The 25139-nt window shown below is 42.7% G+C and overlaps 1 protein-coding gene across 3 annotated transcripts in view; it reads left to right on the top strand.

The window, feature by feature from the left end:
* The window catches only part of SH2D4A (SH2 domain containing 4A), a 44357-nt gene extending 20980 nt beyond the window's left edge, over positions 1–23377 (top strand). For 2 of the 3 annotated variants that reach the window (XM_060781363.2, XM_060781365.2), the window contains exons 4-10: positions 4190–4322; positions 7419–7499; positions 8781–8880; positions 16468–16687; positions 19899–20029; positions 22317–22537; positions 23063–23377. In XM_060781363.2, the coding sequence (XP_060637346.2) occupies positions 4190–4322; positions 7419–7499; positions 8781–8880; positions 16468–16687; positions 19899–20029; positions 22317–22537; positions 23063–23155 (979 nt within the window). In that variant the 3' untranslated portion in view covers positions 23156–23377. The remainder of the gene's footprint in view (positions 1–4189; positions 4323–7418; positions 7500–8780; positions 8881–16467; positions 16688–19898; positions 20030–22316; positions 22538–23062) is intronic. The other variant, XM_060781366.2, reaches the window with a different exon arrangement.
* Positions 23378–25139: the final 1762 nt, after the last annotated feature.

Genomic DNA, 25139 nt, shown 5'->3' on the forward strand with positions numbered 1-25139 from the left:
CCAAACTTGGCACAAATTCTCAGTATGCCCAAATGTAAACACTAGTAGAGTTTAGGGGAAATAGACCTTGACATTTGGGAGTTGTAGTTGCTGGGATTTATAGTTCACCTACAATCAAAGAGCATTCGAACCCTACCAAGGATTGAATTGGGCCAAACTTCCCACACAGAACCTCCATGACCAACAGAAAGTACTGTGTTTTCTGCTGGTCTTTGGTGACCCCTCTGACACCCCCTCGTGACCCCTCCAGGGGTCCCGACCCCCAGGTTGAGAAACACTGCCATAGAAGAAACAGATAGTAATTTATTAGCAGAAAAGCCCAACACATAGGTCCAAACGTGTTTAACAAATGGCTATATATTGCCTCCAGCCCGATCTTGAAGAAGTTACTTTGTAGATTACAGCTTCAAGATTATTTCAGCCAGTATGAGCACTAGCCATTTTATTCAATCTCTGCTCCCAGTTTCAGAGACTAGATGCCTCCGAATCCCAGGTGCTCAGGAACCTCCAACAGGAAGGTATTATTTATGTCATTTCCTTCCTTTGAGTTTCCCATAGGGATCTGGAGAGGCAATGTAGGAACACAATACTGGATTAGTTAACTCTTTTGTATGATCAGCTATGACTCTTTGTGTGTCTTTAAGAAAACACACCAACAAAAAAGCCTACTCATCATCCAAGTGAAAGGAAATGGCCGGAGTGAGTGTTTGAGAGGGATTGTCAGGAGCCTTGACATAGAAGGTCTTTCATGGAGATCTCCAATCTTTCTTTTATAAACCTGAAATGTAATTGCTAACGTATATCAATTTGAGTAGAACAGTGGGACTATTGAAGCCTTTAAAGAGGAGGGTCAAAAGGCTCATCAAATACAAAGGGCTTTTTTTCTTCTACAAGGCTAACCTCAATTTTCATGGGCCAATTTTGATGGGGAAAATGATGGGGTTGATCACCACTTCCTTTACCATCCATTGAGTCTAATTGACAGCCTGCTGCAGTCATATCTCAGAATATTGCTCAATTATGCACATAGATTGATTGTAGGAGCAATGGAATGGGTAGACCATTCATAATACATTGGACTCACAGTATCTGCTGGGATTTGGTTCCAGAAACCCATCCCACCCCATCCCCATGGATATAAAATCCATGGATCTTCTAGTCAATGGTATAGTACAATGGTGTCCCTTATACAAAACTAGCTGTCCCCTGCCACGCGTTGCTGTGGCCCAGTCTGTTGATCTGGAAAATAAAGGGAATGAGAAAGTATTGGTTTCTAATATATGTAATGTCTTGATGCTTGTGGGTAAACAGTATTTCTTGTTGTTTCTTTGTCAGTGTTGATGTGGAGAGTGTCTGGTTTGCCTACTCTGGAACATGGAACATATTATTGTCCTTCTTTAAGGGTCCCTTTCAAATCTATACTATATCTGTGTGTGTGTGAATCATATCTATCTATCTATCCATCCATCCATCCATCCATCCATCTATATCTATGGCTGGATGGCTCTTTGTCAGGAGGACTTTGTTTATGTTTTCTTGCCCTGATGAAGGGAGTTGGATTGGATGGCCTTAAGTAATTTCTGTTGGTCATGGGGGTTCTGTGTGGGAAGTTTGCCCCGATTCTGTCCTTCGTGGGGTTCAGAATGCCCTTTGATTGTAGGTGAACTGTGAATCCCAGTGACTACAACTCCCAAAGGTCAAGGTCTATTTCCCCCAAACTCCATCTGTGTTCATATTTGGGCGTATTGAGTGCTTGAGCCAAGTTTGGTCCAGATCCATCACTGTTTAAGTCCACAGTACTCTCTGGATGTAGGTGAACTACAACTCCCAAACTCAAGGTCAATGCCCACCAAACCCTTCCAGTATTTTCTGTTGGTCATGGGAGTTCTGTGTGCCAAGTTTGGTTCAATTCCATCGTTGATGGAGTTGAACTATAAATCCCAGCAAGTACAACTCCCAAATGACAAAATTATAATTTTTTGAGGGATGGTCACTCCTTGTGTTGTGAGACATTTTGTTGCCAAATTTGGTGTGATTTCGTTCATTGGTTCTTTTGTTTTTAAGGAACTCATTATGCACAGAGCATTTATATATATATAGATAACAAACAACTATAACAAGTGAGAGGGCCTAAGGATCAGTGAAAAGGTAGGAGGTTACCACAGGGTATGCCTACATATGAGCATAGTGTTTGCTGCATGGTAAAAATCAACATTTACTTTTTGGAATCCCACCCCCAAGTACTTTTAGGTCATGTTTGGCTGAATCCATGATGCAGAATCCATGTATATGGAATATAGTAATCCACCTTCTATCTAATGAACTGAATGACATATCAATATATTGTCGAAAGCTTTCATGGTCAGAATCACTGGTTTGTTGTAGGTTTTTTCGGGCTATATGGCCATATTCTAGAGCAGTGGTTCTCAACCTGGGGTCCCCAGATGTTTTTGACCTTCAACTCTCAGAAATCCTAACAGCTGGTAAACTGGCTGGGATTTCTGGGTGTTGTAGGCCAAAAACATCTGGGGACCCCAGATTGAGAACCACTGTTCTAGAGGCATTCTCTCCTGATGTTTCACCTGCATCTATGGCAAACATCCTCAGAGGACCTCACAACCTCTGAGGATGCTTGCCATAGATGCAGGCGAAACGTCAGGAGAGAATTCCTCTAGAACAGTGGTTCTCAACCTGGGGTCCCCAGATATTTTTGGCCTTCAACTCCCAGAAAACCTAACAGCTGGTAAACTGGCTGGGATTTCTGGGTGTTGTAGGCCAAAAACATCTGGGGACCCCAGATTGAGAACCACTGTTCTAGAGGCATTCTCTCCTGATGTTTCACCTACATCTATGGCAAGCATCCTCAGAGGACCTCACAACCTCTGAGGATGCTTGCCATAGATGCAGGCGAAACATCAGGTGAGAATTCCTCTAGAACAGTGGTTCTCAACCTGGGGTCCCCAGATGTTTTTGGCCTTCAACTCCCAGAAAACCTAATAGCTGCTAAACTGGCTGGGATTTCTGGGAATTGTAGGCCAAAAACATTTGGGGACCCCAGGTTGAGAACCATTGCTCTAGAACATGGCAATATAGCCCAAAAAAACTTACAACAACCCAGACATATCAATAGAATACATGTTTACAATGGATGCATCACAGTTAGGAAAATCAGAGCAAGAACCTTAGAGGCAATAGTTTGGATGCCAGATTCATATGTGAAATAATTAATTTCACAAATAATTTTAACAGTCTTCAAGCTATGAGGTCAAATTTACTATATTTAGTGGTTTATCTCATGCCGCATCTACTGTAATCACATTTCTAAAGTATCTCCTTTTGCAACTTCTGTGTGCACTGCAAATCTGTGTTGTTGAAAAAACGGTTGTTTGAGAAACATGGTGTGCGGAAGTTATTAATACTTTGCATGTTTTAAATTGTATATATATATATATGTGGGTTAGCTACAGTAACACTGGAGTGGCCTATTTCAAAGAAAACCTCAGTCAGCATTGCCATGGTGACCAAGTCAAGCTGGCAGCAGTTGGAGAAGTGGGAGGAGCCAAGGGGAGAGAGTGGAGCAAAGGACAGTTTGTGTCAGTTGAGAGTTGGTTAGTGTTCTGGGAAGCAGTGAGTTTGTATGGGGAGCAGTGAGAGAGTGAAAGGAAGGGTGAAGTAAAATAGTGAGGCTTTGGGAAGCCTGAATAAGCAGTCTGGAGGTTTCTCAGTCTAAAAAGGCTGTAAGGAGAAACATAGCCAGTTTCTTTAGTTAGGTTAAGGCTAAAGAATAAGCTTGTTGAGTTATTTGATCACGGACAGATCAAACAGGAAAGATATACCTGTATTGAAACATTGTTTAATAAAAAGAACTTCACCTCAGGAAGAGTAAACGATACTGTGTAACCTGGAAGAGTGGAAAATATTTCAAACCAAGTATTCTTCAAAGTTCAATAAGAAAGTTTACAACTTGCAACCATATGCTGTTTATTAAATAAACCTGTTATCTTTAGTTAAAACAGTCTCATCTCCATCAATACTACGTCTGATGTGCCATATCTCATAGTAAAACCTCATACCTCGCGTTGGTGGCAGAATTTGAAGAAATATACAATAAATCACCTTCAGCTCCCCTGCTTCCTTGCACATGGTATTATTTGTTCTTGCAAAATTCCTCTTTTGTTCCTTTTTATAGGAGAAGTTCAGTGGAAGGGGTGACTGAGCATCCCCATTTTCCATCAGACACTGACCTTGGATCAGAAATGCAGAGAAACAGTAAAAGCCCCATGGGTTGGCCGAAGAGTGAAGCAATCCAAAATCAAGACCAGGTGATTGTTTAGTCTTATGTTAAGAATAAATATGAATCGATATTGAGAGAGCTTTTTCATGAATATGATGGTGGTTCCATGAACTACAGTTGAAGTCCAGAATAAACTTGGGTAGTGATCAGATCCTTTGACATCTTTATGACTGAAGAGTCACCACGGTGGTCAACTACATTGGATCTGGGTTGTTCTACTTCAGGTGTAGGTTACTTTCCAGTGGTATGATTCAAAATAATTCCATCTCCAGGTTTCCCTCATGGCTCCAAAAGACCTTGCCTGTGATCTTTATGACTCTCCTTCCTGCCTGTCACTACTCCTGGCTCCCTTTTTATGAACTTATCACATGCCCCCCCCCCCCCCCCCCAGTGCAATTTTGCCAGCAAGTGAGGTGAAACAGCAGGCACACAGGGAGACTCTGGCTCCCCATATGCCGTTCTGATGTGGTGACACTTCCCCACATCACAGGGAGGAAGCATCGTTCAACAGATTCAGAAGTGTGCTGGTTTCATTCCTAGGATGCTTCCTCATCAACACGGGAAGGCACCTGTGTTGCGCTGGCTCCAATGAAACCAGCAAACTTCTGAATCTGAATCCTAGGATGCTTCCATGTTGGTTGGGGATGGGGCCTCCACTAGAAGTTGAGGGGCATCACATGATAGGCTGCTTACCCATTCATCCCTCAACTTGGGCAGAAGCATCCTAGGGCATCCTTTGTTATTGTTCATAGAATCATAGAATCAAAGAGTTGGAAGAGACCTCATGGGCCATCCAGTCCAACCCCCTGCCAAGAAGCAGGAATACTGCATTCAAATCACCCCTGAGAGATGGCCATCCAGCCTCTGTTTAAAAGCTTCCAAAGAAGGAGCCTCCACCACATTTCGGGGCAGATAGTTCCACTGCTGAACGGCTCTCACAGTCAGGAAGTTCTTCCTCATGTTCAGATGGAATTTTCTCTCTTGTAGTTTGAAGCCATTGTTCCGCGTCCTAGTCTCCAGGGAAGCAGAAAACAAGCTTGCTCCCTTCTCCCTGTGGCTTCCTCTCACATATTTATACATGGCTATCATATCCCCTCTCAGCCTTCTCTTCTTCAGGCTAAACATGCCCAGCTCCTTAAGCCGCTCCTCATAGGGCTTGTTCTCCAGACCTTTTATCATTTTAGTCGCCCTCCTCTGGACACATTCCAGCTTGTCAATATCTCTCTTGAATTGTGGTGCCCAGAATTGGACACAATATTCCAGGTGTGGTCTAACCAAAGCAGAATAGAGGGGTAGCATTACTTCCCTAGATGTAGACACTATGCTCCTATTGATGCAGGCCAAAATCCCATTGGCTTTTTTTGTAGCCACACCACATTGTTGGCTCATGTTTAACTTGTTGTCCATGAGGACTCCAAGATCTTTTTCACACGTACTGCTCTCGAGCCAGGCATTGTCCCCCATTCTGTATCTTTGCATTTCGTTTTTCCTGCCTAAGTGGAGTATCTAGCATTTGTCACTGTTGAAATTCATTTTGTTAGTTTTGGCCCATCTCTCTAATCTGTCAAGATCGTTTTGAATTCTGCTCCTGTCATCTGGAGTATTGGCAAGGTTATGGTTCATTGATCCCTGAAAAATATCTGTGGTCCCAAGGTTATGAATCCTGACTTAGAGCAAGGACAAGAATTTTCTCCAGGTTTTACTTCAGTCTCTGATAAAATGTCTCTGTGTTAATATTTAATGCAAAGGAATGTTTGTTAAGGAGGCTGGTCACAAAATCACATGCACTAGGAAGCAAGAAAATAGAAACAATACTCCCTGTGATACGGATGCTTATATCAGAGCTTGGAGGTGAGCATGTAAAATATAATAAGCCTTGAGTATCGTATGTTAAGTGTAAGATGTATAAACGCTAGTGAACATTCTTCCCACAAGCAAGATCAGAAATCAGAATCCAAGCTAAAGAATGTTCACTAGTTTGTACACCTCTTATGCACAATCACATGTGAAAATTTGTGTGTTAAATCTAGGATTTAAGTCTTCCCCATCAAAATATTAATTTAGAAATTGTGTTAAAGGTAGGTAGTCCCCTGACATTAAGTCCAGTCATGTCTGACTCTGGGGTGTGGTGCTCATCTCCATTTCTAAGCTGAAGAGCCAGCGTTGTCCGTAGACACCTCCAAGGTCATGTGGCCGGCATGACTGCATGGAGTGCCATTACCTTCCCACTGGAGCGGTACCTATTGATCTACTCACATTTGCATGTTTTCGAACTGCTAGGTTGGCAGAAGCTAGGGCTGACAGCGGGAGCTCACTCCGCTCCCCGGAATCGAACCTGCAATCTTTCGATCAACAAGCTCAGCAGCTCAGTACTTTAACCCACTGCGCCACCGGGGGTAATAAACATAGAATAACAAAATACATCATAACAAAATATGAAATAACAAATAAATAAAGAAATTGTGTTACGTGAATAATTTTCCAGCATCTAATTTATAATGGCCTTAGGTGGAATCCAAACCCATTCAGCTCAATAGTTCTGGGGACAAAGCAGTCATGACTCTCTCTCTATAACTATATAACTCAATCTTCTCAATTAAGCTTATCTGTCTATAATACCTCAAAAACAGCTCAAAACACAATATACTATCTATATTATCTCAATATAGCTTACTCAGTTTAGTCAGTTTACTCAATTTAGTTTTTGCAATGGTTTTCCCAGAGCTAACTGCTTAGCCGTCAGCACGTCTGAAATCTTTCCTCAAACTGAAAAGGCAGGGGAGAATCTAAAATGGAGATCTTTCCCTGGGAGAAAAGGCGGTCCCTAAACTCAAAGAGCTGCTCTCTAAGCAAATAGTTGCAAAGAGGCCTGCAGACTCTGATACTATTAACCTTTAGGACTCTTGCAAAGCTGCAGCAGCCCTGGGAGAAAATGCAAGAGGAAGCAACCTCAAGGAACTATAAAGTAAGACGAATCAGGCTTCTGGGAGACGGAACAGTATACCCAATGATTCTTTGAGATCCTTAATCCTGGCTGTGAATATAAATGCACTCTAGTCTACCTATCTTTGGAACGTAGGTATGCAAAACTCATAATCTCATATTTCTTTTGGTTGGATTTTAGCCTTCTGCAAATAAATCAAGAGGCATAGAGGACATGTTGGCAGACTCTGTCAGGCATTCAAGGAAGTTTGGCAATTCACAGGTAAGAAAACGAAGCAGATTTCTCTAGGAGCATGTTATACCAAACATCATGTTTGCATCTTGTCTTTTTGTAGAGATGAGCCATGTTGACATGCCGAAAACACACTCAGTGTTCTTCTATTTTGATCTAGAGAAGCATAGAATCATAGAATCAAAGAGTTGGAAGAGACCTCATGGGCCATCCAGTCCAACCCCCTGCCAAGAAGCAGGAATATTGCATTCAAATCACCCCTGACAAATGGCCATCCAGCCTCTGCTTAAAAGCTTCCAAAGAAGGAGCCTCCACCACACTCCGGGGCAGAGAGTTCCACTGCTGAACGGCTCTCACAGTCAGGAAGTTCTTCCTAATGTTCAGATGGAATCTCCTCTCTTGTAGTTTGAAGCCATTGTTCCGCGTCCTAGTCTCCAAGGAAGCACAAAACAAGCTTGCTCCCTCCTCCCTGTGGCTTCCTCTCACATATTTATACATGGCTATCATATCTCCTCTCAGCCTTCTCTTCTTCAGGCTAAACATGCCCAGTTCCCTAAGCCGCTCCTCATAGGGCTTGTTCTCCAGACCCTTGATCATTTTAGTCGCCCTCCTCTGGACACATTCCAGCTTGTCAATATCTCTCTTGAATTGTGGTGCCCAGAATTGGACACAATATTCCAGATGTGGTCTAACCAAAGCAGAATAGAGGGGTAGCATTACTTCCTTAGATCTAGACACTATGCTCCTATTGATGCAGGCCAAAATCCCATTGGCTTTTTTTGCCGCCACATCACATTGTTGGCTCATCTTTAACTTGTTGTCCACGAGGACTCCAAGATCTTTTTCACACGTACTGCTCTCGAGCCAGGCGTCCCCCATTCTGTATCTTTGCATTTCATTTTTTCTGCCAAAGTGGAGTATCTTGCATTTGTCACTGTTGAACTTCATTTTGTTAGTTTCCAAAGTAGTTGGAAACTTCCAAAGTAGTTCCCTTTTGCCAGGTCTATCCAGCTTCCCATGTAGGGAAATGAGAGAAGCCTCTCACAAGGATGGTAAAACATCAAACATCCTGGCATCCCCTGGCCAACATGCTTACAGACGGCCAATTCTCTTCACACCAGAAGCGACTTGCAGTTTCTCAAGTTGCTCCTAACATAAAAAACTATCAATAGTCTTCTCTTGTTTAAAGATTTGTATCCTTTATAGGAAAATATGCTAAAACTGCCTGTTAACTCCAAGCCTGGCTGGTTATAATGTAGAATACTAGCTGGTATCCTAAATGAGAGATCTCACTTTGTATGTTTATGACAGAGCAAAGAAAGGCTAATGAAGACAACCATGAATGAGACTGGAGCACAAGAAGAGTCAGTTCACAAACCAGAAAAAGAAGATCCAAATTGGTTGGAAACTTGTAAGTTGGTGGGCAATAATTTGGAGGGGCAACTCTCATCCTTCATTCACTTGCGACCATGCTGTTCTCAAGTGGTCCCCTGTGTGAGATTTTCAATATGGAACTAGGTGATGAAAGACTTTAGAGTGTGTGCTCAATGGAAAATTAACATATATGTTCATGTGGAAGTAGACCGCATCTATACACAAGGTTTGGATTTTGATATAACCTGTGGATAAGTCAAGGGTCACTCCATGGAAAGTCTGGCCTCACTGTCACATCCTCGTCCAGGCATTCAAAAAGTCAGAAACAGTTCCATAGTGGAAAGAGTTGAGGTGCTTCTTTTAGGTTCTCACAGGATGGGCTAAGCTTTTGCTAAGGTATATACTCACATTGACTCTTAGGCCCCTTCTACACTGCCACAAAGGTAAAAGTAAAGGTTTTCCCCTGACATGAAGTCCAGTCATGTCCGACTCGGGTGTGGTGCTCATCTCCATTTCTAAGTCAAAGAACCGGCATTGTCCACAGACACCTCCAAGGTCATGTGGCCGGCATGACTCCATGGAGCGCCGTTACCTTCCCGCCGGATCTAATCACATTTGCATGTTTTCAAACTGCTAGGTTGGTAGAAACTGGGGCTGACAGTGGAAGCTCACACCGCTCCTCGGATTTGAACCTGTGACCTTTCAGTCAACGAGCTCAGCAGCTCGGCGCTTTAACCCACTGTGCCACCGGGGGTTCCACACTGCCATATCATCTAGATCAGGGGTCCACAAACTTTTTAAACATAGGGCCAACTCACAGTCCCTCAAACTGTTGGAGGGCCGGATTATAATTTGAAAAAAAATGAATGAATTCCTATGCACACTGCACATACCTTATTTGTAGTGCAAAAAACACTTTAAAACAATAAAATGACCAATTTTAATAAATATAAACTTTTTAATATTTCAATGGGGTGTGGGCCTGCTTTCGACTGATTAAATAGAATTATTGTTGTTGTTTTGTGCTTTCAAGCCATTTCAGACTTAGGTTGGCCCTGAGTAAGGACCGGGTAAATGACCTTGAAGGGCCGTATCCGGCCCGCGGGCCTTAGTTTGAGGACCCCTGATCTAGATTATCAAAACAGATAATACACATTATCTACTTTGAACTGGATTTTTGAGTCTACACTGCCAAATAATCCAGTTCAAAGCGGGTAATCTGGATTTGATATGGCTGGTGTACAAGGGGCCATAGATAAATCATCCTAGGTTTTTTGGTTGACTTATTGACTGAGATATCTAGAGTATATGGGGTGCATATGTGTACTGTTGTTTCTTAGGACAGTCCATGAAATTAATGAGAGCCAGGAGGAACTAAAAGATTTGTACTGTTGTTTCTAAAGAGAGTCCATGAAAGGGGCATCTCCTTTGTATAGAGAATCAGGCTCAGTCCTGGCATCGCCAGTTAAGAAGTGATAATATACTAGTAAATGCTACAATTCCTTGCCTGGAGACTTGATGCCAGTCAGGATAGACAATGGGATAGATCTCCTCCTATAAAGACAGCATCTGTCCTTCATTATAAAATATCTTGGACAGGTGTCCTCAAACTTTTTAAACAGAGGGCCAGATCACAGTCCCTCAAACTGTTGGGAGGGCCGGATTATAATTTGAAAAAACATGAATGAATTCCTATGCACACTGCACATATCTTATTTGTAGTGCAAAAACACTTAAAATGATACAATAATTAAAATGAAGAACAATGTTAACAAATATAAACTTATTAGTATTGCAATGGGAAGTGTGGGCCTGCTTTTGGCTGATGAGATAGGATTGTTGTTGTTGTTGTTGTGTGCTTTCAAGTTGTTTCAGACTTAGTTTGACCCCGAGCGAGGGCCGGGTAAATGATCTTGGAGGGCCGTACCCGGCCCTCAGGCCTTAGTTTGAGGACCCCTGATCGTGGGTAACAGACCTGGGAAAGCCACAGTCTAAGGGCACATCTACACTGTCATATAAAATCAAGATCATCTGCTTTGAACTAGATCAGTGTTTCCCAACCTTGGGGTCGGGACCCCTGGGGGGCGTCATGAGGGGGTGTCAGAGGGGTCACCAAAGACCATCAGAAAACACAGTATTCATTTTCTGCTGGACATGGGGATTCTGTGTGGGAAGTTTGCCCCAATTCTATTGGTGGGGTTCAAAATGCTCTTTAATTGTAGGTGAACTATAAATCCTAGCAACTACAACTCCCAAAAGTCAAGGTCTATATTCTCCAAACTCCACCAGTGTGCACACTTGAGCATATTGAGTATTTATGCCAAGTTGGCTCCAGATCTATCATTTTTTTCAGTCCACAGTGCTCTCTGGATGTAGGTGAACTACACCTCCAAAACTCAAGGCCAATGTCCACCAAACTCTTCCAATATTTTCTGTTTGTCGTGGGAGTTCTGTGTGCCAAGTTTGTTTCAATTCCATCGTTGCTGGAGTTCAGAATGCTCTTTGATTGTAGTTTAACTATAAATCCCACTAACTACAACTCCCAAATGACAACATCAGTCCCTCCACAACCCCAACAGTATTCAAATTTGGGCATATTGGGTATTTGTGCCAAATATGGTCCAGTGAATGAAAATACATCCTGCATATCAGATATTTACATGAAGATATATAACAGTAGCAAAATTACAGTTTTGAAGTAGCCAAAAAAAATAATGTTATGGTTTGGGGTCACCACAACATGAGGAACTGTGTTAAGGGGTCGTGGCGTCAGGAAGGTTGAGAAGCACTGAACTAGATTATATGGCAGTTGCGACTCATATAATTCAGTTCAAAAGCAGATAATCCAGATTTGACAATCTGGGTTATTTATTTATTTATTTATTTATTTATTTGACTTGTATACTGCTACTCCCAATTTGGCTCAGAGCGGTTTACAGCAGTTGATTAAAACAATACAATTAACTTTAAAATACAATAAAAACAAGAACAGACATAGTCCCGAGTTATTCACCCATCAAAAGCTTGTTGGAAGAGAAAGGTTTTACAGGCTTTCCGAAAAGCAATTAGGTCTCGGATAGATCGGGTTTCAACTGGCAAGGCATTCCATAAATAAGGGGCTACAATCAAGAAGGCTCTCTGCCTAGTAGAGATAATAGTAGATGATAAGTCCAGATGTTGGGGACTTCAAGCACATTTTGGTCTTCGGACCAAAGTAATCTCTGGGGTTGGTAGGGGGATAAGCGGGCCCTCAGGTACGGCGGCCCCAGACCATATAAGGCCTTAAAGGTTAATACCAGCACCTTGAAAGTAATCCGGTACTCAATCGGTAGCCAGTGTAGCTGTTGTAGAATTGGGGTGATACGACACCTCGCCAGCACCCCGGCAAGAAGATGAGCCGTCGCATTTTGCACCAGCTTCAGTTTCCAGATCACTGACAACGGAAGGCCAATGTAGAGGGCATTACAGTAGTCAAGCCTCAAGTTGAGCGTCGCCTGGATCACCATAGCCAGGTTGTTCCTAGATAGGAAGGGAGCCAGTCGCCTAGCCTGACGCAGATGGAAAAATGCAGATCTGCTCACAGCAGAGACCTGGGCCTCCATTGTGAGCAGAGGGTCCAATAAGACACCAAGACTTTAGAAGATGATGGACGTAGTGTCTCGCCATCCAGGGTAGGCAGCTGGCTCTCCCTCCCACCCGGACGGCCCAGTCAAAGGATCTCCGTCTTCGCTGGGTTCACCCTCAACCTGCTGGCACGCAACGATCCAGTACTGGCCTCAAGGCACTGATGGAAATTTTTGGGTACAGAGTCCGGCTGACCCTCCATCCTCAGAATGAGCTGAGTGTCATCAGCGTACTAGTGGCACTCAAGCCCAAAGCTCCGCACCAGTCGGGCAAGTGGTCGCATATAGATGTTAAATAATAGAGGAGAGAGAATAGCTCCCTGCGGGACCTCGCAAGTTAGTGGAGATCTCTCGGAAACCATCCCTCCCCTCATCACACGCTGTCCCCAATTCTGGAGGAAGGAGGACACCCATTTAAGGGGTATCCCCCTAACCCCAGTCATGGCTAGGCGGTGGGTCAATAGATTGTGATCGACCATATCAAATGCTGCTGTGAGGTCCAATAACACGAGCTATATGACTATGTAGAAGGGACCTGAGAGATCAGTGCTGCCTTTTTCCCTAGGTGGATTGAAAGTAGTTTGGGGTGAGAAAGGTTACAAAAGAGAGGAGTTAAGGAACCCCTCTCAGTCTTATTCTTCGAACTGCACTCTTAGTCATGGCTGTGTATGTAATAAAACGAAAAGCTCTGAAAAAAATTATGGATCTGCATCACATGAGTCATTGAACTGCACCTCTTGCATAAACAAGCTGAAAGGAGGTTGAAAGTATTGAAGGTGGTTGAAGCCACCAGAAATCTACAAGTTTGACTTGTTTTCTTAGATACAGAGCAGTTCATGGAAAGAACGGTGGTAAGGTCACTGGCCTTCATTAATTCTATTTGCAAATTAGATACAAAAGAGAACAGAAACATAAAACACTGCATAACACATGTACAATTTACAAATGCTAAAGAGAGAGCCTGAATTTCACCTTGACAATGTGACCGGAAACTACAGCTATGTTCTACTGCTCCGGGCTTGTTTTGTTTTCTTGCTCTCTTTCACATCTGTTGTGTTCTCCCATCCTGTCCTCCCCACCTCAATGCATTTCCTGAGTTCTGGGAAATTCCACAGCAGGATTACCTTGGGTTGACTGGAGACAGACAACCGTTTTCTTCAAGAACAGAATGTTTTGGAGCCATTTACTTACTTACATAATTTATATTCCATGAATTTAGAAACCGTTTCACAACCATCACGATGGAAGGAAAGCTGGAGGGAGGTTAATATTTTTCCCTACATGCGTATAAATGGCTAAAAAATAAGAAAGAAATTGAAGTTTGTCAAAGGCTTTCATGGCCAGAATCACTGGGTTTCTGTGAGTTTTCCAGGCTGTATGGCCACGTTCCAGAAGAGTGGAACATGGCCATACAGCTCAGAAAACTCACAGCAACCTAAATTGAAGCTTCTTTGTGTGCTACATATTTTTAAAAAAATATCTTTATTAGGTATTTTTATAGTACATATAGTTAAAACAAGGGTCTGGGAAGATTTGGAAAACACCTGGAAAAATTGGGGGGGAAAACATTTCTTCCCCCCCCCCCCCACCCCATTTTTCCCCAAAGTATTTTTTCCAGAAAAATTGAGAAATGTGTAGAATATGTTCTTTTCTAGTGACAAGTACTATATCTATGACATGGTATTCAAACTATATAGCATAAAGATCTTAATAGAAGTTATTTTGAGACTTTTTGTTTCTACATACTTTTTTTCCAAAAAAAAATTCAGGAAAAAAATAGTTTTGGGGGAAAAACATTTTTCCCCCAGTTTTCTGTTGTTGTTTTTTCCCATCCCATACTATCTCTACAATAGAGTGTTGCACTCCAGAGCTGGAAACAGGGCCCACCACACCTTGGTTTAGGAAAAATACAATCCTTTTTATTGAATGATGAATATAAAATAGATTGAAGTCTAAAGGTAAAAAAGCCAAAATGAAACAGCAAAGAGCAGTGTCCAGAAAGCTTGCAGAAAATCCAAAGCAGTAATGTCCAAACAACTCTCAATAGAAATCCATGAACAGATTGTTGTTGTTCATTCGTTCAGTCGTCTCCGACTCTTCGTGACCTCATGGAGCAGTCCACGCCAGAGCTCCCTGTCGGCCGTCACCACCCCCAGCTCCTTCAAGGTCAGTCCAGTCACTTCAAGGATGCCATCCATCCATCTTGCCCTTGGTCGGCCCCTCTTTCTTTTGCCTTCCACTTTCCCCAGCATAATTGTCTTCTCTAGGCTTTGCTGTCTCCTCATGATGTGGCTAAAGTACTTCAACTTTGTCTCTAGTATCCTTCCCTCCAACTAAATGAACAGATTAGCCCCAGCTAATTCTCACTTGATGCCAGAAATTCCCTTAGTGACCAGACCACTGGAAACTGGAAAACCCAGGAGGTTTGTACTTGATACTAAACGATGCTTGGTCTGAGGAAATCCCCTCACGGGCACTCTTAAATCCCCAAAACTGATTCCGGCTAACTCTAACCTTTGGTTTCAGTTGTTGGATTCTCTCGGACCTACGTAAACACTGAGCTTCCCCGCGGTTCTGGCTTATCTCCAAGCTGCGGCTGTTATCATTGACCCGACCAGGTGTCAAGTTATTTTGAAAGCTCGGGCCAGGAGGAAAAAGGAGTGAATTTTCTTCTCTCGGTCTGACAGAAACTTTCTCATGAGAACTTGGCTTTTCCCTTGAAGGCTCTAAAACAAAGCCTGTAGGAATTATACTGCCCAAAGTGTCTCCATCTTGAGCCTCGTCCTCATTGATCACTTCAGCCTCACTATCCAAACTTGGCCCAACAACATTAGCATCAACATTGTGTTCTGTCGCCGCTGGGCTTAAAACAAAGTGCCTTTAAAACAAGATGTGCAACTTGAGTCCAACGGGACCCGAAGAGAAGCCCTTAGAGAATTTTCCTCCATAAACAGTCTTTAGAGGGCCTGAGCTTAAATACAACAAAGTCTTTTATTGATGAACAATCAAACAGGAACTTCTTTTGTCTTCAAAGGTAAAACAAATACTTCCAGGCTTCGAGCAACTGGTGACTTCTAACTGTTTCTTTACTTTACTTTAAAGGAAAATCCCTTTCTAGCTCCTCCCAGGCTAACTGTGAACCTAAACCTAACTGATGTGGATCCACTACCGGGTTGAACTGCGTCTCAAAACCAAGTGGACCTACCTGTAGGCCTGTAGTCACTTAGCTGGAGTTCTTGATGTTTAAAGCTGTTATTCCCTCCAAAATTCCGCAGGGCTGTAAGGCTGTTTCCCTGGAACCTTTGGGAATTTTTAGATACTCTTAAGACTGTTCTCCCCCGAGAAGTCTTCAGGGTTGAAGCCTTTGTACAGGAGAAAGTCTGAACACATCCTGTACATTAGCTATTCTTGCAGAGACTAACTAAAAAAAGGGCTTCCTTCCCTTCTCTAAACCCAAAAGGGGGGCGGGACTAGAGAACCTAATGATGATGAACAGGTGGTCTGCCCTATGACTGCAAACCTTAACAGGAAGCCACCCTGCTGCAGAATCCCAAGCCTAGGATTGCAAGCAGACATTTAATACAAAGCAAATAAAGTAGGAGCTTTTGGTACAGCTGTACCAGCACAATTAGCATCAACATTGGCATCAGCATTAGGCAATACAAACAGAGATTCAGGCTCAGGTTCACACACAGGCTGAGTCCCAACATAGAGTTGCACTGGAGAAATCCACATAGGCAAAAACTCTTTAGGCATTCGTAGGTCAACCTCCTCCGGACTCAGAGATCCCTGTAGAAGTGTTATCTCAGGTTTTTAAAATGTATGTTTTTTCACTTTCTCAAGGGTCTTGTGCCCCTAACCCCAGGGAATGTGGAAGGTAAATGTATAATATATATTGCAAAGCATTGTTACATCTCATTTCTTCGTGCTAGTTTTTGCAGTATTAACATAGATGCCTCATTCTTGAAAGAAGGACTAACAATGTTCTTTAACTGCTGCAGTACAACGGTCAAAAGCAGCTGATGAGAGGCGAAGCTCCCTTGCCAAACATGCCCGAGATGACTACAAAAGGCTGTCATTGCAAGGGATCCACAAAGGAAAAGCAGCCGAAGTTTCAAAGATCCTTAAAGCAGCAGAGCAAAAACAGCTGGTTCCCCCTCCTTTGCCACCTAAGCCGAAGAATCTACCTGCTCCTGTAGTAACCAATGGAAGACCAGAAAGGTGAGTCTCCCAAAGCTTTAGCTGAGGAAAAAGAGATGTAGTCAAGAAAAGACTCTGCTGGCTGTATCTGTTTGTACTCCCCCTTTTTGTGATGGGACTTCAAAGTTGGAACCAAGACTATGAACCCCATGGCAGGCAGAGTTGTATCGCTGAGGCTCATTCCAGCGTTTACTGATCTTCTTTTTCATTATGACGTTGTAAAACACCTCCCCCACTTTAGTGGTACCTATTTTCTCTTAATTCCAGCTAAAGCTGTTTTTGATCTGCTTAGGTAAACAGTGAGCAGGGCTGATGGTCGGCTGCTCACGCTGACCCGGGGGTTTGAACTTGCAACCTTTTGGTTGATAGATTTTATAGCTGCCGATGATTTACCAGCTGTGCTAAACCACCGAACCAGTTATGGCAAATGTTTACCATTCAATTATGTTGGAGGACCTACAGATTCCTAAAGAGGTGTTCTCTCGGGTTCAAAAAAATAAGATTTTTTTAATTTGCGGATTTTCTCCTGTGTAAATCCTGCACCCCTAATGCCAGTGAATGTGAAAGGCTGACAGTACAAGGCAGTATTAGCAGGCCCGGTTTACTCATGAATTTTAACTGGTTAACCAAATCCCCATGCTAAGTCTATGAGATGCAAAAAATCAAGAGTCCCTCCAGAACTGAAAGCACTATCTCAAGCAAATATTAGCAATTTATTCACACTGTTATTTGCTTTGTATTAAATGTTTGCTTGCAGTCTTAGGTTTCAGGGACTCTGCAGATAGGTGGCTTCTTTGGTTGCAGTCATAGGGCAAGTCACCTGTCCATCATTGTTAGGTTTTGGTCCCGCCCCTTGCTCAGGGCAATTGGGAAGGGAAGGGAGCCATTTTTAGTTAGTCTCAACAAGGTAAGCTTATGTATAGGATGTGTGCAAGCTTCCCCTGTACAAAAGCTTCAACCCTTAAGACCTTCCGGGGGAGAAAGGTCTTAAGAGTCTCCAAAGAATTTCCAGGAAAACAGCCCTAAATACCAAAGAACTCCAGCTGGAGAACATCTACTGCCTTGCTGGTAGGTCCATTTGGCGTTCGAGAAGCAGTTCGACCCGGTAGCGGAGCCCACATCAGTAAGGGTTAGATTACAGTCAGCCTGGGAGAAGTTAAAACGGGGATTTTCCTTTAAAGAAGAAGTTATTGAAGACAGTTGCCTGTTCTTCGTGGGCAAGATTAGGAATTCACCAGTTGCCCAAAAGCTTGGAATCATTTGCTTAACTTTACTGAAGACAAGAGAAGTTTCTGTTTGATTGTTCATTAATAAAAGACTTTGTTGTACTTCTCAAGCCATCTAAAGACTGTTTGTGGTGGAAACCTCTGAGAACTTCTCTTTAGGCCCCCTGGCTTCCTGCTGGGCAAAGGTTGCACATCCTGCTCTAAAGACAATTATTTACAGGCCCAACGTGCAACCCCCCCCCCCTGAAAATTTCAACCCCTCCTAAAAAATTTTTCTGGCTACGGCCCTGAGTATTAGGGAATATGTAGGTCCAAGAATGAACTTCTTATCCATCCATCAGCGATTGATATGGTTTGACACATGCTTTGGGGAGAGGGGTTGTCTGTTAATCCTTGTATTTCAGTGTTTCTCAACCTTTCTAATGCCTCGACCCCTTCATATGGTTTCTCATGTTGCGTTGACCTGACCCCCAACCAAAAAATCATTTTCGTTGCTACTTCGTAACTGTAATTTTGCTACTGTTATGAATCACAATGTAAATATCTGATATGCAGAATATATTTTCATTCACTGGACTAAATTTGACACAAATACCCGATACACCCAAGATTGACTACTGGTGGGGTTGGGGGGATTTATTTTGTCATTTGGGAGTTGCTGGGATTTATAGTTTACCTACAATCAAAGAGCATTCTGAACTCCACCAATGATGGAATTGAACCAAACTTGGCACACAAAACTCATATGACCAACGGAAAATACTAGAAGGGTTTAGTGAGCATTGACCTAGAGTTTTGGAGTTGTAGTTCACCTACATCCAGAGATCACTGTGGACTCAAAACAATGATGGCTCTGGACCAAACTTGGCACAAATACTCAATATGCCCAAATGTGAACACCTTGGCATTTGGGAGTTGTAGTTTTTGGGATGTATAGTTCACCTACAATCAAAGAGCATTTTGAACTCCACCATTGATGGAATTGAACCAAACTTGGCACACAGAACTCATATGACCAACGGAAAATACTAGAAGGGTTTGGTGATCATTGACCTTGAGTTTTGGAGTTGCAGTTCCCCTACATCCAGAGAGCACTGTGGACTCAAAACAATGATGGCTCTGGACCAAACTTGGCACAAATACTCAATATGCCCAAATGTGAACACTGGTGGAGTTTGGGGGAAATAGACATTGGCATTTGGGAGTTGTAGTTTCTGGGATGTATAGTTCACCTACAATCAAAGAGCATTCTGAACTCCGCCAATGATGGAATTGAACCAAACTTGACACACAGAACTCATATGACCAACGGAAAATACTGGAAGGGTTTAGTGAACATTGGCCTTGAGTTTTGGAGTTGCAGTTCCCCTACATCCAGAGAGCACTGTGGACTCAAAACAATGATGGCTCTGGACCAAACTTGGCACAAATGCTCAATATGCCCAAATGTGAACACTGGTGGAGTTTGGGGGAAATAGACTTTGGCATTTGGGAGTTGTAGTTTCAGGGATGTATATTTCACCTACAAACAAAGAGTATTCTGAACCCCAGCAATGACAGAATTGGGCCAAATTTCCCACACAGAAACCCCATGACCAAGAGAAAATACTGTGTGTTCTGGTGGTCTTTGGCGACCCCTCTGACACCCCCGCGTGATCCCTCCATGGGTCCCGACCCCCAGGTTGAGAAACACTGCGTGTAGTCCCTTGCTGTTAAGTAGGCTTTTCCGAATGAGCAAACAAGTAGTGGAGGCTAATAGGTGTTCATGTGCCTCACACACTTGATTGAGTCCAAAAGAAGAGGGCAGATAAAAGAGCATTGACTGCTACAGTAGGAAGATCGATTTTGACGTGATCCCTACCAAACCAAGAGCTTGAACTACAATGAATTGAAACACTTTATGCTGAAAAAGTAACGTATTCTATGTGTTAAATTGCATTAGCATAGAACATAATCCCAGAGCTAATTGTAAAAATGGCAAACCACCAATTTGTTTGCTTTGACAGAAGACGGGGAATACAGCGAACAGTCTCCAGTTCTACTGAGGAAGGTATTATTCGGTGGTTCAAAGAAGAGCAGCTCCCCCTCCAAGCTGGTTTTGAGAAATCAATGGATTGCATAGCACCCTGGTTCCATGGTGAGTAAACAGCTACTGGTTGGGTTCGAAGGTGATAGGGCAAACCTTTCAAAACTTTTAAATAAAAAAGAAACATTAACATGTAGCATTAATCTGTAACATAATATGGCACATTGATGGAGCAATCAATGGCAACTATCATCTACGGGCACCTGTAACCAATAATGAAATAACTTATATTTAGGAGAGATATTCCAAGCTCTCTCCAATAACCAGGGACTCAAGCTTTAGCTTTCTATTCAGGACAATGGCTACATCCGTCTTGAAGACTATTATGACTGATTCTGTCTGAAAAAATTAGTGTAAATTGATCAAAACACTACAAGAAAAGAGATTCCATCTGAACATTAGGAAGAACTTCCTGACTCTGAGAGTTGTTCAGCAGTGGAACTCTCTGCCTCAGAGTGTGGTGGAGGTTTCTTCTTTGGAAGCTTTTAAACCGAGGCTGGATGGCCATCTTTCAGGGGTGCTTTGAATGCAATTTTCCTGCTTCTTGGCAGGGGGTTGGACTGGATGGCCCATGAGGTCTCTTCCAATTCGATGATTCTATGTAACCTCTATTAAATATCAAACATCTTCATGAACATTTATCTTTTTGAGTAGCACACATTATGTAAGTGTACTGACATATTTTTGACTTGGAATCCTAATTAGCAGTGAGCATTATAAGTTCCCATGAACTCCCAACATCATAATCAAGAAATTTACAGAATAATAGTCCTTACTTACTTACTTACTTAGGCAATCCCTCGTTGTCCAAGTAGGATGGTCTTCCAGGGTCAGTGTGCAGTGTGTGGTGGGTCCATAGGTGACTGTGGACCCTATTCTTGATCTCCATCTTCTCCCGCAGTGAGGGCATTGGTTTCCAGGTGGAAGGCAGTCCCGGTTGGGGTTGACTTGACGCTCCTTCCTCTTGGCACGTTTCTCTTTTGCCCTCCATTCATGCTTCTTCAAATTCTACAGCACTGCTGGTCACAGCTGACCTCCAGTTGGAGCTCTCAAGGGCCAGGGATTCCCAGTTCTCCATGTCTACGCCACAGTTTTTAAGGTTGACTTTGAGCCCATATTTAAATCTCTTTTCCTGACCTCTAACATTCAGTTTTCCATTCTTGAGTTCGGAGTAGAGCAACCGCTTTGGGAGACGGTGATTGGGCATTTGGACAACATGGCTGTTCCAGTGGAGTTGATGGTGGAGGACCATCGCTTCAATGCTGGTGGTCTTTGCTTCTTCCCACACTCTGACATTTGTCCGCTTGTCTTCCCAAGAGATTTGCAGGATTTTCCGGAGGCAGTGCTGATGGAATTGTTCTATGAGTTGCATGTGACATCTGTAGACAATCCACGTTTCGCAGGTGTATAGCAGGGTTGGGAGGACAATAGCTTTATAAACAAGCATCTTGGTATCCCTATGGATGTCCCGGTCCTTAAACAGCCTCCGCTTCATTTGGAGAAATGCTGCACTCGCAGAGCTCAGGCGGTGTTGTATTTCAGTGTCAGTGTTGTCTTTTGTGGTTGCTGAGGTAGTGGATATGGTCAACATTTTCTAATGTTACACCATTAAGCTGTATCTCTGGCATTGGAGGAGGATTGGCCGGTGACTGCTGGAAGAGCACTTTGGTTTCCTCGATGTTCAAAGACAGGCCGAGCTTCTCATATGCTTCTGGAAAGTTGTTTAGAGTGGCTTGTAGATCTTCTTCTGAATGCACACAGACAACATTGTCATCAGCATACTGGAGCTCTATAACAGATGTTGTTGTAACCTTGGTTTTGGCTTTCAGTCTGCTGAGGTTAAATAGCTTGCCATAGACAATTTCCACTCCGGTGGGAAGCTTCCAGTCAACAAGATGAAGTATCATAGCGATGAAGATGGAAAATAAAGTTGGGGGCAATAACACATCCCTGTTTGACACGTGATTCCACCTTAAATGGGTCACTTTGGGAGCCATTGCTGTCCAAGACTGTTGCCATCATGTCATCATGGAGGAGCCGCAGGATGTTCACAAATTTGTTAGGGGATAATAGTCCATCCCATGGAGAAACACCAAAGTGGAGGGAGATGTGATGTTTCACAAGACTATTTTGTCTAATAGTGTTTTAGTGGAGCCTTTAAAAACAGGTTTTTTAAAAAACTGTTTTAGGCATTTATGTCATGTGTTGTCGGGTGGGAAAGTGAGTGACAGGGATTGCAAACATCCTAAGATGTCCTTCCAGATTATTGGAAAGATAGAAATCTATGTGAAGGGTTTCACATCCAAGTGTGTTGCTCTTGTTTTTGTTTTCGGAACAGGTATTTTAACTATCAAAAAAGCAGAAGAACTGCTAAATGGTTTGACACCTGGGAGTTTCCTGATCCGGGTCAGTGAAAAGATCAAAGGTTATGTTCTTTCGTATTTGTCAGAAGACGGTTGCAAACACTTCCTGATCGATGCTTCTGGGGACTCTTATAGTTTCCTGGGTGTGGATCAGCTACAGCATTCAACGTTGGCCGACCTGGTTGACTACCACAAGGTGGGCCCTGTTGTTTGATTCTTATACTATGATAATCTATATAAATAAAAATGTAATGTTAGTTTGTGGGATTAACAGAACTCAAAAACCACTGGACAAATTGACACCAAATTTGGACACGATACACCTAACAACCCAATGTATGTCCTTCACTAAAAAAATGATTTTCTCATTTGGGAGTTGTAGGTGCTGGGATTTATAGTTCACCTACAATCAAAGAGCATTCTGAACCCCACCAACGATAGAATTGAACCAAACTTGGCACACAGTTCTCCCATGACCAACAGAAAATATTGGAAGGGTTTGGTGGGCAGTGTCCTTTGAAGGGTGTCTTTCCCTTAATCTGTACTGTACTTCCATGAACTTTTAGATGCTTAGATACATTACATGCTTTAAATTTTTTGGTAGAAAGTTTTTAGCTACAATTAAATAAATTAGTCATATGTAGAAAACCAACTGATGAGTGAATGCTAGTTTTCTGGAGCACAAATTAATTCTTACCTGCAATGACTTGCTTTTTCTTAGGATGAGCCTATCACGTCTTTGGGGAAGGAACTTCTGCGTTATCCCTGCGGCCAGCGAGGCTTGGAGCCGGATTACCTTGATCTTTTTGAATGAGACCACGAAGACAGACTTTTCTTGAATGGACAGGTGCCAACTACTGCCAAAAACCCTTCAGTTGCTACAGTTTAATTGTGAACTTTAAAATGTCAGTGTATTAAGGAAGGAAAGTGCAATTGCTGTTAACAGTTGTGGATCTAGAAGCAGCATCAAGACGTGAAGGAACAGGAACCAAATGTTGAAGAAAACAGGAAAAGAATAAAGCCACTGTGAACAACACTGGCAGTATCGAGCTTTCCATCAATGTCTTTGCTTATGATTATTCATGCCCTTATGTATACTGCTAAATGAAAAATGTCCAAAGCACAATTCACATTTCCTGGGAAGCAGCCTTCTCCATCTTGGCTTTTTCCAGATGTGTTATACCAGTGGTTCCCAAACTTTGGTCCTCCAGATGTTTTGGACTTTAGCTCCTGGGATTCCTGAACGGGTAGACTGGCTGGAGGCTCTGGGAACTAAAAACCAACAACCTGGAGGATCAAAGTTTGAAAACTGCTGTATCTATATAAATAAAAATGTAATGTTCGTTTGTGAGATTAACATAACTCAAAAACCACTGGACGAATTGACACCAAATTTGGACAGAATACGCCTAACAACCCAATGAGTGACCATCACTTGATTTTGTCATTTGGGAGTTGTAGTTGCTGGGAATTATAGTACACCTACAATCAAAGAGCAATTCTGAACTCCACCAATGGTGGAATTGAACCAAATGTGGCACACATGATCAACACTAAAAGGTTTTGGTGGGTATTGACCTTGAGTTTGGGAGTTGTAGTTCACCTATATCCAGAGAGCACTTTGGACTCAAACAATGATGGATCCTGGACCAAACTTGGCACAAATATTCCATATGCCCAAATATGAACACAGATGGAGTTTGGGGGAAATAGACTTTGACATTTTGGAGTTGTAGTTACTGGGATTTATAGTTCACCTACAATCAAAGAGCAGAATTGGCCAAACTTCCCACACAGAACCCCCATGACCAACAGAAAATACTTAAGGCCATCCAGTCCAACTCCCTTCACCGGGGCAATAAAACGTAATCAAAGCCCTCCTGACAGCCATCCAGCCATAGATATCAATAGATATATATGATCCACACACACACAGATATAGTATCATAAATTTGGAAGGGACTCCTAAAGAAGGAGAATTATATGTTGCATGTCCCTTAGTGAGGAAACCAGACAATCTCCACATCAACACTGACAAAGAAACAGCAAGAAATACTGTTTACCCACAAACATAAAGACATTACATATATTAGAAATTAACACCTTCTCATTACCTTACTTTCCAGATCACCAGAATGGGCCATAGCAACGTGTGGCAGAGGATGGCTAGTTAGACTATAAATCCTACCAAAACATTCATTCAAATAATTTATTCTGGTCATAGACCAGCACAGATATAAATCCTATCATATGCACTATAGATTGAACTAAACACATCTATAATGCCAGATTGGGGAAGGTTGCCATAAAAACTTGAAAGCATTCTTATATTGGGCCAAAAGTCTTGTAAGTACACACAGCTATCACTCTCTTCTTTATATCAAGTCCTTCCCCCTTTGAACCCTTTCGCTGTGCAAGTGTAAGTGAGAAATTAGATTCTTGCCTTTTAGGAAATTGCTGGAGCCCCCGGTGGCACAGTGGGTCAAACCCCTGTGCCGGCAGGACTGAAGACCGACAGGTCGCAGGTTCGAATCTGGGGAGAGGCGGATGAGCTCCCTCTATCAGCTCCAGCTCCTTATGCGGGGACATGAGAGAAGCCTCCCACAAGGATGGTAAAAACATCAAAACATCCGGGCGTCCCCTGGGCAACGTCCTTGCAGACGGCCAATTCTCTCACACCAGAAGTGACTTGCAGTTTCTCAAGTCGCTTCTGACATGACAAAAAAAAAAAAAAAGGAAATTGCTGGGATTACATTTAACAAAGGCCAGGGTTGTGCCTATACCTTTGTTATAATTCT

Source organism: Anolis sagrei, chromosome 6 (assembly GCF_037176765.1).
Source record: "Anolis sagrei isolate rAnoSag1 chromosome 6, rAnoSag1.mat, whole genome shotgun sequence".
Lineage (NCBI taxonomy): Eukaryota > Metazoa > Chordata > Lepidosauria > Squamata > Dactyloidae > Anolis > Anolis sagrei.